Source organism: Rhinopithecus bieti, unplaced genomic scaffold, assembly GCF_001698545.2.
Source record: "Rhinopithecus bieti isolate Rb0 unplaced genomic scaffold, ASM169854v2 scaffold_8783, whole genome shotgun sequence".
Classification (NCBI taxonomy): domain Eukaryota; kingdom Metazoa; phylum Chordata; class Mammalia; order Primates; family Cercopithecidae; genus Rhinopithecus; species Rhinopithecus bieti.
In genome coordinates, this window is record NW_016806197.1 from 3103615 (window position 1) to 3118796 (window position 15182).

The 15182-nt window shown below is 46.2% G+C and overlaps 1 protein-coding gene across 4 annotated transcripts in view; it reads left to right on the plus strand.

The window, feature by feature from the left end:
- The first annotated feature begins 3861 nt into the window (after positions 1-3861).
- The window catches only part of MEST (mesoderm specific transcript), a 24418-nt gene continuing 13097 nt past the window's right edge, over positions 3862-15182 (plus strand). Inside the window, exons 1-3 of one of the 4 annotated variants that reach the window (XM_017875093.1) lie at positions 3862-4098; positions 13117-13271; positions 14907-14986. In XM_017875093.1, coding sequence (XP_017730582.1) covers positions 13118-13271; positions 14907-14986 — 234 coding nt within the window. In that variant the 5' untranslated portion in view covers positions 3862-4098; position 13117. Of the gene's footprint in view, positions 4099-4124; positions 4223-9673; positions 9955-11532; positions 11554-13116; positions 13272-14906; positions 14987-15182 lie in introns of those variants that run through there. The other 3 variants (XM_017875094.1, XM_017875091.1, XM_017875092.1) reach the window with 3 other exon arrangements.

The window sequence follows — 15182 nt, forward strand, 5'->3', positions numbered from 1 at the left end:
TTCCTCTATTCCTTCTTCTCACGGATGTGAAATGATGGCAGTTCCTAGTCTACCCTCCCTTAAGTTATGAAGTAATGTTTGCTTACAATGTTGAAACGGAAAGGAAAGACTAAAGCATCCCTTCAGCTGCCCCTACCACTATTATTTCTTTCCTCATTTGCCTCTGAGGGCCAGAAGCAACTGAGGGAAGCAGAGAGTATAAGATAACAGGGAATACATTGAGGAATAAATAGGAACTGTATGGGAGCCTCTCCTAAAGGCATTCAAAATTTAAGTGAAAAAACAACCACCACCAATAAAAAATCTTCCTGCAGATGAAATTTGTTCCTGCGCTGCCAATTTGCCCCACCTAGATCTTGCTGGCATTTCTAATACATATACAACTATATCAATATTATAAATGTAACTATAGCTGTTTAAATACATGGTACATATATGTTAGACAACTAGGATTACAATATGCATACTATTTTGAACTTTGCTTCTTCATGTAACATTGGGAAGCTTTACACGTTAGACAACCTCATAACTAGCACCCTGTAGAGGACATTTAGGTTGTTTCCAGTTTGATTTTTTTTTCAAATAATACAGCATTATTTGTTCTTAGACATGTGTCAGGGAATATACATATAGGATAAATGTGAAACAGTGGAATAGCTGGGTCAAGTTTGATAAATATTGCCAAAATGCCTTCCCAAAAAGTTATATCTATTTAATTCTACTAACAGTGTTCCTCTGTTTAATTTTGAACTTTTTTTCTCTGTATATGTTTTATTAGTTATTCACATCAGAATAGCTGCCCTCATTTCACCAGCCCAGAGTGAACTACCCACAGCAAGTTTCTTGACTCTGTTTATTGAAGAACCAGAGGAACATAAATACGTTTTGCCTACATAAAGTTAATGGCCTGTAGTAAAGAATGTAGACTTTTAAGCAGCCTTCCATGTCATTTGGCATAGGAAACACTGAGTTAGTGTGCTAGACACCTGGCACGGGTTTGGAGGAAAAAGGTGGGCTTTTTTGGGCAGTGCCTGCCAAGTTGGGCCACAGCTCCACCGCCTACCCCTTCCCTCTTGCTCAATGTACACATCACCAAGTCTGTGCTCCACAGTTTCTTCTCTGCTAGAAAGGGACCAGAGCCTGGGGGATGGGAATGTGTCTTCCCCTCCTGGAGTCTGAACACCCTAGTTGGACTTCTAGGTGAGGCCAGAACTTCCTTTGAGTACTGGGCCACATCTTCATAAGCTTCAGAGACCTCTTCCTCCTGTTCCGCATTCTCATATCATCTTGGTGAAAGCCTTGCTCTTCTGCCCAGTGACCCCATTCCCCCAACCACCAGAGGCAAAGGAGTGCTTGAAACTGTGGAAACTTTAAACATTGTGGATTCTAAGAAGTAAAGCCTTTAGTAGTAAAAGATTTGCCAACAAATAAAGTGTTTCTGAAAAAGTTAGGTTGTGTTGCTCTGGTTCTGGCAACATGCTCACTCTGCAGTTGTGGGATCTCTGGGTGCCATTTTGTTTTCCTGCCACCCTCCGTATTCCCTGGCAGACCCTGTCCCCTTGGAACGCCCACAGAATTTTGATCATAGCTGAATTACATTATTTATCACATTGCTTGTTGTCAGTTTATGTGTTTATCTCTACCACTGGATTGTGAGCTACTTGAAGTTCTTAAGAACAGCGGCAGCAATAATACAGTGCTTCCTGTGTGCCAGGTACTCCACCAAGTGCTTTACACATGTTAACTCATTTAGACCTCACACATCCCTCACAATATCTTGGTATCTTCATCTCTCACAACTCATTAAACATTCTATGGTGTCTTTCAATTTAGATCTCTCTTCTTCAAAAGGAGTTTTTAAGAAAAATCTACTATTACTGGTTTGTAATATATCAATCCCTAAGCAAAAATACTCATAACATTCATATAATAACGGATTATATGGGATAAGATATGATCATTTTCTCAGTTAGCCTGACATCGAGTATTTATTTGGCTTTCTATACCATTAGTTTAAATTAGAACACTCTATTTCCATCCACTAGAGTGGAATAGCTATGTGTTTTCCCTTTAAAAGATAAATTAACTCTGTAAGCATTAATACTTCAAAAAATGACTAGTGGTTTTTCAAATATTTTAATTCTACCAAACTGATGAATAGATAAACATGAGCAGATAGATCTGGATTTAAATCTTGATTCCACAATTTACCAGCTCTGCGACCATGGGCAAGCTCCTTAATCTTTCAAAGCCTGTTTTCTCGTTAGTAAAATTAGGATAATAATAGTTCTTCATAGGGTAATCATCAGAAGTTAAAAACGTACATATGAGAAATTCAGCACAGCATCTGGCACAAAGTGATTAACAAATGTTTGCTGTTATTCATTCTTATCATCATTGTTATAAAATGTTGGGTTGAGCTGGGCATGACGGTGCATGCCTGTAATACCAGCTATTCGAGAGGCTGAAGCAGGAGGATTTCTTGAGTTCAGGAGTTGGAGGCTGCACCAAGCTATGATCGCACCACTGCTCTCTAACCTGGGAGACAGGGTGAGATCTCTTGTCTATAAAAAGAAAATTAAAATGTTGGGTTGGCAAAAGGGACATAGAAATGTATAAAATGCTGTCCTTGTCCTCAAGAAGCTCAGATCTGTGGTAGGAGAGGCAAGACAGGTCTGCAAACATCATCACAAAACAATGTGATAAGGCAACTGAGGGACAGAGACAGCACAGAGGAGGGAGGGATCATTTCCATAGGAAAGTTTCATGGAAGGCTTCCAAGAGGATGTGAAAATTATGTTGATTTTTGAAGAATGAACAGGAATTTTTTAGGTAGCCAAAGTGGGACAGGACATAGCTGGTCGTGGAGAACATGTGTAAAGGCACAGAGAAAGGAAACCGCATGGTGTTTTGGGAGTAACTATAATTAGTAATGTTTGGTCAGATCATGAGGTTTTGGTGGGGGTGGGTAAGATGGGGGTGGTAAGATAGAAGATTCTAGAGGAAGTCAAGGCAAGGACCAGATTTTGAAGTGTTTTGCATGCGGAGCTAAAGAGCTAGGATTTAGCACCAGCAATAGGGTGTCAGTAAAGAGTTTTAGAAGAGAGATGTGATCAGATTTGCATTTTGGAAAAATCACTTTGGCAGGGGTGTGAATGATGGACCAGAAAGGTGTGATGGTGGAGACTTGGAAGCCAATTAGGAGGCAGTTGTCCAGGTGAGAAATAATGCCCCGAACAAGAGCAAATGGCATTAGGAATGGAGGAGAGCAAGATGAATTCAAGAGACTCTCGGGAGGTAAGATGAAAGGGATGGGGAGGAGGGAACTTGTTGAGATCTGTATCCAAAGGTGCCCGACCCCTTGGCCTCATTCCACTGCTCCACCGGGGTTGGTGACAATGTGTGGGAGACGGGGGTGGATGGAAGTGCATTAACCAAGATACAGACTAGAGAAGGAAGCATCAGTTCTTAGGACAGGGGTCAGTTTGTAGTGTGGGAAAGAGGAGGTAGAGAAAGGGTAGTGAATTTCACCTAGCTCTTGTTGAGTATGAGATGTCTGTGTTCACCATGTGAACAGCAGAAAGGAGGCAAATATAAGGCTCTAGAGCACAGGGTAGAGGGAGGGCTGGCGATGGAGACTTGTGCATCTTCAGGGTAATTGCGAAATCAGGGGAATGGCTGAAATACAGAAGGCTCGCCAAAGATCTCTACGTAGTTAATAACTAGCAAAATGTCACTTCTTTGGCCTTCACTTTTATTATGTAAAAGTACTCAGATCAGGCCGAATACAATTTTACTCTCTTTATCCAATGCCGTAGGCTATTGTCGAAGCCACGGCCTGCCATTTCATACCCTTTGCAGTAGGTGGCGCTGACGCCTGGCAGGGAGAAGGCGGCAGCACATGCTGGGCTCGGGGGCGATGGGCTGGTGAGCGGACCTGGCGACGCTCTAGCCCCGAGCCGCGTATTCGCGGCGTATTCGTGGTCGGGTCCTCCCTGGCCACAGGGTGAAGGCCGAGAACCTCTGGCCTCAGGAAGCGCATGCGCAACGGGTTCTCCCAAACATGGAGTCCTGTAGCCCAGGTCTTACCTGAATCAGGTAAGAGGCGGGCGGGGAAGGAGTGATCTCCCCATGCACCCTCGCAGCCCGCTTCAGGAGTGGGACTAGCGCTCCTTGGTGGGTGTGGCTCGTGTGCGTGGGCCACACCAGTCCTGGGGGGCAGGTAAGTGCGCGTGGCCCAGGAGGCGTGAGGCTGTGCTGGCGAGGGGAGGGCTCCCGGGGCGCGTGGGTCCCCGCACTAGGTGCGCCGCCGCCGGCCCACAAGAGGACCACGTGGGCGAGAGCCTCGGTCGTCGTCTCCCAGCACCTCGGGGTCGTAGAGAACACAAAAGCCACACAACCCTCGCCGAGGCTTGACCCCCGCTTAGTCATTAATTAGCTGGCTCCACCCGCCCTCCTGGGCGATTTCTTGGGAGGCTGCGCCTTCCCACTTGGGGGAAAGCCAGCCTTGGAGGTAGGGAAGGTCGCAGGCACACGGGTGTGACCGAGTGGTAGAGGGCGCGGCCGTTCGGGGTCGGAGCTGCAGGTGCAGATCCAGGCGCTGGGGTCACCAGGGCGGAGAGCGGCAGTGGTGACGCGGCTGGAGGCCTGGTTCGGGGAGGGGGACAGCCGGTGAGGTGAGGAGAGCAATCGAGGAAAACGGAAGCACCTGCTCCTGGTTGACTCATTCTGGCTGGAGGCATAATCTAAGGTGGAAAAGTAGTAACAGGAAAAAAAAAAAAAAAAAAAAAAAAGCGAGAAAGACCGACTGTGCTTGTGCTGAAGCCCTTGCCTGCCCAGGCAGCTAGGAAATTGCCTGCCTGAAAGAAAGTAGCTATTTTCCTTAGGGGACTGTGGTGAGGGACAAATGAGATAATATCTGTGAAAGGGTAAAGAGCTATAAAAATGCAAGATTCTATTACTTAATTAGAATCCTTCAGCCTGTTTATCTGTTTGAGTGGATAAAATGTCCTCTAGGTGCGGGATAGTGGGGTAGGAGTACCTGGTGAAGCAGTACCAGCTGTGGGATAATGGGATGTGTGGAGTAATGCAGAGGGTGTGTGAAGATAGTTTAGGGGTGCCCGCTGTCACCTGGAGAAACAACCATCTGTCATTTAGGGTCATCTTATTTGGGTAAGAGATTATTCAGTTCCACTGCTTCCCTCGTCTACCACTCATCTTTTGAGCTTTTACAGCCAAAGACTTTTACTCAAAATGGGCCTGAAGAGGAAGACACCAGTCGCTTCAGGGATATATTGGTTAATTTGTTTTGTTTTGTTTTGTTTTGAGATGAAGTCTCGCTTTGTCACCCAGGCTGGAGTGCAGTGGCGCCATCTCATCTCACTGCAACCTCCACCTCCGGGGCTCAAGCCATTCTCCTGCCTCAGCCTCCCAAGTAGCTGGGACTACAGGCACACACCACCACACATGGCTAATTTTTGTATTTTTGGTAGAGATGGGGTTTCACCATGTTGGCCAGGCTGGTCTCAAACTCCTGATCTGAAGTGATCCACCTGCTTCAGCCTCTCAAAGTGCTGGGATTACAGGCGTGAGCCACTGCTCCCGGCCATATTGGTTAATTTGGTTGAGAGCGAGGTTGATGTGATTTTTTTGATGATAATGTCTTCAATTTGTTTTGCCCTCAGTATGAAGCAGCATGTCATACCAAGGGTTCTGGGCTGAGGGACATAACTAGGGAAGACTGAGTTGTGGATTTGTCCCCTCAGTAGAGGATCACCTTGGCCAAGTTCCAGTTCATCTTGGAGCCTTACTTTACCTCAGATGGGAAAAGACCTTGCAAATTATTGATTCAGTCTTATATGCAGAGCTTGCATACCTGCCACAGGGTTACCCAGCCCCCAGTGGACAGGGAATTTGTCCTATCCCCAAATGGCTGAGCCACCCAATCCCTCTAGACAGCCCCTACTGTTGGAAAATTCTTTATGTTGAATCGACATCTGTTTCTCTACAATTTGCGCTCATTGGAGCCATACAGAATAAAATGTCTAATGCTGCTTCCACAAATATTTGAGGACCGCTAACACATTTCCTTCTTCTACTTACTCCACAAGGCTTCTTTTCTTCAAACTAAATATGCCCAGCGATTTCAAACAGGGAGGCAGTGTGGAGTAGTGGAAAGAAGGCCAGCTTTGGAGCCAGGCACATCTGCGTTCAGTTCCCAACCCCTTCACATCCTAACACGCAGCCTACCGAGCTGCCGTATCTTTCTCTGAAATCTGTGAGTGAAAATACTGTCTAGTCAGGCTACTGTGAGGATCAGGGATATGTTGGGTGAAGACCCATGCTCATGGTAGGAGCTTAAAATACAAGAGCTGTTACACCTTCAATTTGCAATTCGTTTAGTTGATCTTCTCTGAACACATTCCTATTCGTCTGTTTCAATATCTATCTGCTCTGTAGAACAGAATAAAATGCTTTCTGTGAATTCTAACTAGCAGAATAAAGTAAGATTAGCTTATTTTTGGTACTTCCCCTCAGTCTACAGTCACAGTAGCCTTTTTTAGGGTCCTGTCCTACTGATTTGGTAAGTTTCTCAACCAAAACCCCTTCGTTAACATGTGCTCCTCTGTTCAACCAAGTTTCTCCCATTATGAAGTGTTTTAGTTGATTTGAATCTACAATGATGGCTCTTGAAAGTGGCAGTCCCAGTTGTGTCTTGTTGTCTCCATAAATATCCTGCACTTGTCACATTATGGTTCTCAAACTGGGGTTAGAAAAATATGGTTATTGAATCTGTGGTACCGTCCCTGCAGATCCCATACCACTGTTGTGAATCAGCAAGATAATAAATGCAGAGCTTTCTACATGAATTTTTGCACAAATCTGAGGTCTTATTGTGAGGCGGAACTGTGTTAGACTTGGAATGTGACAAGAATGTGTGATAAGCCACTGGCTGAGGGGACTACTGCATGAGATATCCTGCACGGCCCAGGATAGCATCAGCCTGGAGGAACTGAAAGGGTGCAGCTTCGAGCAAGCCAGAGCAGGCTTTGGATTTATGTGTGGCTGTGTGTTTTCTCAGGGCTCTGAGTGTTTTATACCTTGGGTCAAATTCTCCCCCTGTGGAGGAAGCTCCTTTCTGGAAGTAAATCAGGCACATTTAGAAGATTCGTTAACTCTTTGGCTCCTGGGGGATTATGGCCAGCATTTTCTCTCTTAGACTTCCGACAGCAAATTCCTGGTTGGGCCAAGCTGATATCTTTGAGCTGACTTCTGTACTCAGGGTTCTTCCAAACAGAAATATGCTTTCTAAGATCTGGGTTCCATGCCCATCTCAACCTCAATCCCTCCTTCAAGGAAGTTTTTCCTAATTACTCGGCCAGACATCAATAATGTCTGAAGGGAGGATTTCTCCCGAGTGTCAGACTTGGAATTCCTGTTGTCTTGGGGAGCTCTCCCTGGGGCTCCCCGCTTCCCCCAGGGCCTTTAAACTGTTTCTCCTCCAGGCTGCCCACTTGAGCCATGTGGGTAGACATGTTCCATGGCCTTCAGAATAAGATCCTTTGTGGGGCACTCAGTCCATAAACAGAAAATTGCCTTCATCTTGGATGCTGGTGTTTCTGGCCTGGTGAGAATGAAAGTGTGGAATTGTTTGTAGGACTCAAAGGTTCCCTTAACAATAAGTATGAAAAATATATAACGCAAAGGCTTTTGTTATTGTTATTATTAAAATAGAAAAGCCTTTACCTTGTTGGAAGAACCGATTTAGATTTTGAAGAGTAATTCAGTCTTTAAAAGGTAGTGATAGTTAAAATAGGTAATCTTTGACTTGTAAAGAGACTAATTTAAATTTTGTTAAGTAACCAATTAAGGCCATGAAGAGTTTAAATCCATCTGTGGCTTCTCATTTTCTTTAGAACAAATTCCTAATTCCCTACGATGAAATTCTCTTGCTAGCCTAATTTTTTGCCTGTTGGTGCCCCGGCTCAAAGGACTTCCCGTTTTCCGCAAATGCGCGGCCCTGAGCCTCCAGTGCTTTGCGAAAGCCGTCCCCTCAGGCTGGAATGTTCTTTGTCTCTCTGGTAAATGTCTATTCATCATTCAAGACCACCCTTCCCCCCTCCCCTTAATTACTTCCTCCCCTGTGCGCCCTCAAATTCTTGTACTTATTCAAGCAGTATTTATTAGGGGCCAGCACTGTGGCGGGCTCTGGGGATACAAAAGGCGAATAATACTTGGGCTCGGCCTCTGAGGGCCTTACATGTTAGGAAGGAGTGGGTCAGCTGCCACAAACGTTACTAGGAAATTACAAGGAAAATTTTAAAAAGTGGCAGTTCTTGTCTGTCTGCCCCTCCAGATGGCCCGTATCTTGTTCTCGGGCCGGGGCTATTTCTCATTTATTTCGCACCCCGGGTTCTTAGTGCGCTGTAGGTGCTAAATCAGCATTTGTTTCACGAGTGCGTTTACTGGGGGCAACCAGACCCCTGCAGAAGTGTACCTGTGTTGTGCCACAGGTTCTGATGACAGGCTCATAGGCGGTAGTTTCCCTGGGTCGCCCTCGGTCACGGGTTGGAGGCCCTGCGGGCCAGCGCCGAACCTTTCGGGGTGCAGAGTTGCAGAGTCGCGGAGGGCCTGGGTCGTGTGCGACCGAAGGGAGGCCTGCAGCGCCCCCTCTGGATGCAGCGGGCACCGGCCGGCCGGCCGCCCAGCTCACCAGCTTGCGCCCCGCGTGCGTTCACCAGTATTTCAGTTTATGCTCAGAAAATGAACACAGACACTTCATGATACTCTACACTTTTCAAAGGCGTAAGGGATGCCTTTTAAAGGATTATGGATTAGAAAAATTCCTCCTTCTTGTGCCACCGTGCCCTTGCACTGTGATTCTATATTACGTAAATAAAGGGGGCTTTGCTCTCCTAATTGTGCCCACTGTTCTGTGCAGCGCAGACTGCCGCATGCAGGGAGCGGGGCTGCGAGGGCGCTGCTGTAGCCGGGAGTCTGGCATGCCGACCACGTCGCGCTGCTGTAAAGGAAACCTGCCCCGCGCGACGGCGGTGGCTGGAGTGGCAGAAACCGGACTTTGTGCAACTCTGGCCATAGTGGCCATACCATGAATCTGTTTACTAGCTTGTTGGTGGGTCCAGCAGAGCTTGTCGCTCCCTAGCCGCTTGCTTGTGCCCTTGATGGTTACCGGTAGTTAGGAACTTAGGGCGCGTAGGGCCCTCGTGGCTTGCCACCTCTCACGGTTCAGTACGAGGGACGGGAGCAAGCGCCACGGCCGGCACCCCCGAGCCCTGCTGCCCCTTAGGTCGAGTGGCCATCCTCCTGTGGGGCTTGTGGGCGTCCAGTGGGGTTTGTGGGTGATCTAAGGAAAGTATTGGGGCTCTCAGGGGTCTGCTGTTTTTGCCCGTGGCCTTAACTCGTCAGGGGAGGGTTTCTGCAGCAGAATCTCGGGCTCAGGGTTGGGGGTTCACGAGGGAGCAGCGGGGTCTTGGGGAGGGGGCTCGACACCCCTGAAGGTGCTCCCTAAAGGAGCCACTGCTAGAGGGGCACCCCATCTCTGTGGCCGTGGCGGTGGCAGAGTGGCTGGGAGGGGCTCTGCGGCGAGCGGGGGAGCAGGCGGTAGGGGTTCTGCGGCGATGGGCGGGCTAGGGGCGGGGCGCGGGTGGGCTCTAAAAGTCGGTGCCCACTCGCTCCGCGCTGCCGCGGCAACCAGCACACCCCGGCACCTCCTCTGCGGCAGCTGCGCCTCGCAAGCGCAGTGCCGCAGCGCACGCCGTAGTGGCTGTAGCTGCCGGGCGCGGCGCCGCCCTGCGCTGCTGTGGGCTGCGGGCTGCGCCCCTGCTGCCGGCTGGCCCTGCACGGCTGCGGGCTCCGCGGCGTCCGGTGCTCTGCAACGCTGCGGCGGGCGGCATGGGATAACGCGGCCATGGTGCGCCGAGATCGCCTCCGCAGGTGGGTGTGCGGCGGGAACGAGGGGGTGTGGCTGGCCGCCCTGAGACTAGGGCGCGGGCGAGCGGCGGACTGCGTGCCAGTGCTCGAGCCGGGGCTGCCTTCGGGCGAAAACTCTACCGACAGACGGCACGCATTCCGCGCCCGCTCTGCCTACTTGAGGAGGGGGTGTCACTCCTGCACGCAATGGAATGTTCAGAGCGCGGGACCTCTTTGGGTTAGGATTTCTAGACCCCGGGATTGCCTTGGTGAGATTTAGGATTTCTGGACCCCAGCGTTATCCTGATATGACTTGGGATCCATAATGACCCTAGTCTCACCCTGATACGGATTGGGATTTTTAGATCCTGGCATCACCCTGGCGCGATTTAGGATTTTTATACTCAGTCATTGTTGCAGCATGATTTAGGATTTCTAAACCCCAGCATCGCCCTGATTTGATTTAGGATATTTGGACTCCGGCTTCCCTCTGGTGCGATTCAGGATTCTTAGACTCCGCCTTTGCCGTGGCGCGATTTAGGATTTATAGATCCCGGCAAAGCCCTGGTGCGATGTAGGATTTTTAGACCCCGCCATTACCGTGGCGTGATTTAGGATTTCTAGACCCCCAAAGAGCCCTGGTGCGATGTAGGATTTTTAGACCCCGCCATTACCGTGGCGCGATTTAGGATTTCTAGGACCCCCAAAGAGACACCATGGCTGCGATGTGGATTTTTGACCCCGCCATGCCGTGGTGCGGAACCTTAGCATCGTCCTGGTGCGATTTAGAGTTTTTAGAACCCCGGTATCTCCGTGGCGCACCTTAGAATTTCAAAAACAAGATAATCGCAGTGCCGAGATCGCCGCGGTGCAGCTTAGGATTTCAAGACCCAGGTACCACGGTGGCGGGAGTCACCGCAGAGTGACTAGAACTCGCAGTACCCGTCAGCTGCCTTAAGTAGTTTTCAGATTTCAGTAACAAGCGCGAGTGAGAACGGCGATGTGACCAAACGGTCATGTTGCGCAGCGACTGTTCGCCTTAGTTTCGCGGGTTTATAAAGTGGTTCATTCATTTTGCGGCGACGCCATCAGGTGGGCAGCAGGTTGGGTGGTATTATTACGGGAGTGTGTTTTTCTGTTTACAAGATGAAGAAATCAAGGCCCAGAAATTTCTGGAAAGTTTGTTACTGGAGTTTGCTTATTTTCTCTGCTCATGGCTCATCAAGTAATTGGGATTTTGGCCAAAAAATGTTTGCTTAACCCATTTCGCCTACTGACTGCTAGGCTGCTTCACTTCTAAAATCCTAAAAGGTCATGGGGCATTTTACTGAGGTAATGAGACAAGAAACGGCTCCCTGAGAGGTTGCCGCTTTGCTTTCTTGGAGTAAGAGGAGGAAGGTGTGGAGGGGGGTGTCCAGGAGTGGAGTATGTTGGTCGATCGCCTCGATTTTTAACCCCCCCTTTCCCTAAGCACCAGCGGGGAAGCCTCCCCATTTGCCGCTCTGGCCGCCCCTCCCGGGGCTCTCTGCTGAGTCACTGCAGAGATTCAGCTGCTGGAACCCCGTGGATGAGCGCGATGAGAAGCACTGGGGGAAAGGAGTAATGAAATCCTCACATGAAAATGTATGCATTGAAGTAAAGATCATCAAAACTTAATGCTTTTTGTCATCTGACTTTTCAAGGAGGTATTTGGGATATAGGCTGCTATTGTTGTGGGGTGAAAACTGTGATATAACTATCGTGTTCTGGCACTTTTTTGGAACCATTTCTAGTATTACCTTGAGAAGGAGGACTAAATGGTTCTATCCGTCTTACGGACAGGTACTTTGGAGAAAAAAGGAAATGACTGCCCTAATAATGCCTAAAAAATAGGCTGGGGAGCTGAGATTCTTTAAGAAACATGGTTATTTTACCACTGTAAAACCACAGGTTTGTTTTTAGAGTTTAGCTATCTCTATCTCTAAAACTATCGGGGATTTGGGGGGGGAAGTATCTTGTAAGTTGAGGAAGTTAGTGAACGTGTAGATTACAGGTAATAGGGAAGAATGTGTGTACAAACAGAAAGCCATTTCCCCCAGGGCTTTAGCAATTAATTAATTTGAGCTCTATGACAACTCTAATTTTAGTTTTGGAGGGTATTATTTCCATTCTGGCTGTTTTGAGAGAACTTCCATTCTACTGACAATTCTTAATCTGTTGACCATCAGAAGTCATAGACTTGAAACAGAACTGTTTATAATTCCTGTTTGGCACTCCTTGTCAATGTGGATAAACTGACTTGTGCCTTTGAAGTCCTGGGCATGGGAGAGTTGGGTGTACCAACCAGTGCTCTTTTTCCAAAGACAAAATCAATTCTCACATGCTGGGTATGAGTTATGCCTTATCTGGGGGTGGGGGAGCGTCTTAGGAAATTAAATGTAAACTTCAAGAGTCTGCTAAGAAAAGCAGAAATATAATCTACTGCCCTGACCTCTCAAGAGATTAGATATTCAGGGTCATAACAAAGCTGCTTATGTTGGAATACCCAGCGCAGCTATCTTACTTTCAGACTGTTTACCCTGAGCAGTTTCTCAGCCCAAACCCAGAAACGAGTACTAAATGGGGCTTCATTTAGGCAGGAGGGCTGATAAGCATGCATTAAAAATCAGGAGCAACTCTCTGCTTGAGGACATGTGATAAGTTACTACACACACACTCTTTTAAGACATGAGATATAGCACATACATATATTTTGAACATTTTACTGGTGGGGGCTAGTGGGTAGATGGTAGAGCTTTTGGAGTAAATAAGAAGTTATTTTTTTCCTGGGAAGCCTTGATAAAAGTCAACGAAAGAGTGTCCAGCATTTGTCATCTCCCTTTTATTTATATCAAGTCCTCTTCAGCAGGTATTGGGAAGACCACAAGGGTAGGGGCTAAGGGGTTAAAGTTGGGGAGCAGAGGCAGAAGATTATATGTTGAAATAATGTATTTTTTTCCTTAAAATTAGAATGATGAACAAATATGGCGAGTGCTATGGCAGACAGAGGTTCGATTATAGTCTTGGTCAGCTTTGTGCCTATGTGAAGGGCAACGTAATCATTGCTGGTTAACAGCAGTCTCCCACGCCATCCTACCAGGTTTTGGTTTGTAGATGAGTGTACAATGTTACCTGACTGCTTACGGTGGGTCTCTGCTTTTCCTACAGGATGAGGGAGTGGTGGGTCCAGGTGGGGCTGTTGGCCGTGCCCCTGCTTGCTGCGTACCTGCACATCCCACCCCCTCAGCTCTCTCCTGCCCTTCACTCATGGAAGTCTTCAGGCAAGTTTTTCACTTACAAGGGACTGCGTATCTTCTACCAAGGTAAGAAGTGGACTATTGGAACACCTGCGTGTATCGGTCATGTAAGTCCCAGATGAGGTATTTATTTTGTGTCTACTGGTCTCTTGTTGCTCCTTAATGATGGAGGAGAGTATCTCTCTCTGTGTAGTGAGGTTGCAGAGAAGCGCAGAAAACTGCTGGGAGAATGGGGGTTGGGACTGAGATTCTAACCTGCAGACCTTACCTTTTAGGATAAGTTTTCTTTGTTGCTTGATATGTATTCTGATGTTATTTTTTTTTTTTTAATTGGGCAACCTTAGTGTCAGGTAATATATAAAATATTAATAGATATAACCACCATTGGTTCTCTCCTCACCATCCCTGATTTCATTTTATCATTTTCTGTAGATTATTTGTAGTGTAACTGTGATTTAAGTCTTAATACCATTATATAAATTAATTTGCTAGTGATGATTATTATTATGACCATTACTTATCAAGTAATTACCATATGCCAGGCTCTGAGTTATGTTTTCAGCCTTCATTGTTTTATCTTTATAACAGCATTTGGAGATAGGTGCCATTAACCTCATTTTATAGGTGAAGAACCTGAGAAACAGATTGGAAATGATTTATTTTGAGCGGGGTCAAGAGCAATAACGAAAATGTTTGTCATAAACCGTTTTTCATTATTGCTCCTGACCTCCTCTCATTTGCTATATTCAATTAAGTAAGTATACAATTTTCATTATGTTGGCTTGGGTTATTTCCAGTTTTACTGTTTTAAAAAACTAATGTTGAAGGAAAAGCTTCATGTCTGTACAGTTTATTTTTTCCTTACATTTTCAAACTATACTACTTGCATAAACGGAATGATTTTATTTGCACAGATTCTCAAGAAAAAAACTCTTAGGCTAAAGTATATACAATTTTCAACTGCTTCTAAATTATTTTTGAAAACCTTATTACCAAAGTTTCATGTCACTGGCAGTATATGAATATACCAGTTTTAATCCAATACTATTAGCAAGGTTAATATTGTCTAAATGTTTACCTAATTTAGATGATGCTGAATGCTTCCGTATTGTCATATGCATTTAAAAGTTCATGTTTATGTTGATTAAGCCCTTTTGTAGTTGACAGGATTTTGTAATAGTTTTATTATGTTTTTGATGTTAGATTGGGTCTCCTGCTGAATGAAAAGTGCTGAGCAAATAGTATAAGCTAAAGGTGTTCTTTGGGAATAGTTGCTATCTCTTAGAGAATTTCTGTGAGGCCATTCATGATAGAGTACTAATAATTTGTAGTTTTTGTGTTGTGATCATATGCTTTTAACTGTGAAAATTTACTTTTCACCATGAAAAAAATCTGCATATTACAAAACAAAAGGAGAAATGGGGATATGCTTTTTAAAAAACACCTAGGTTGAGTAAACAGGTGCCTTCAAGTATTTTCACATAGCATGATTTTTACAATGTTTTAATATACAGATCAAAAGGAGAAAAGGCCTGTTCTCACCTAACGCAGTAAGCTTACATTTTAAAAAGAATTGTGTCATTTTAATGTCAATTTGGTCACAATTTCTTGTCTTTTGTATCAGATTACTTACATTTTAACATCTTCGAGGTTATTTTTATAGGGATTTGGCCTGATTAATTGTACTTTCCTTCTTCCTAGACTCTGTGGGTGTGGTTGGAAGTCCAGAGATAGTTGTGCTTTTACATGGTTTTCCAACATCCAGCTACGATTGGTATAAGGTAATGAAGTCAGACTTCTAGGTCCTACTAAGTCTTAAAAAGCCTCGGCCGGGCGCAGTGGCTCAAATCCTAGCACTTTGGGAGGCTGAGGTGGGAGGATGACCTGAGGTCAGGAGTTTGAGACCAGCCAGGCCAACATGGCGAAACCCCATCTCTACTAAAAATATAAAAATTAGGCCGGGCACGGTGGCTCAAG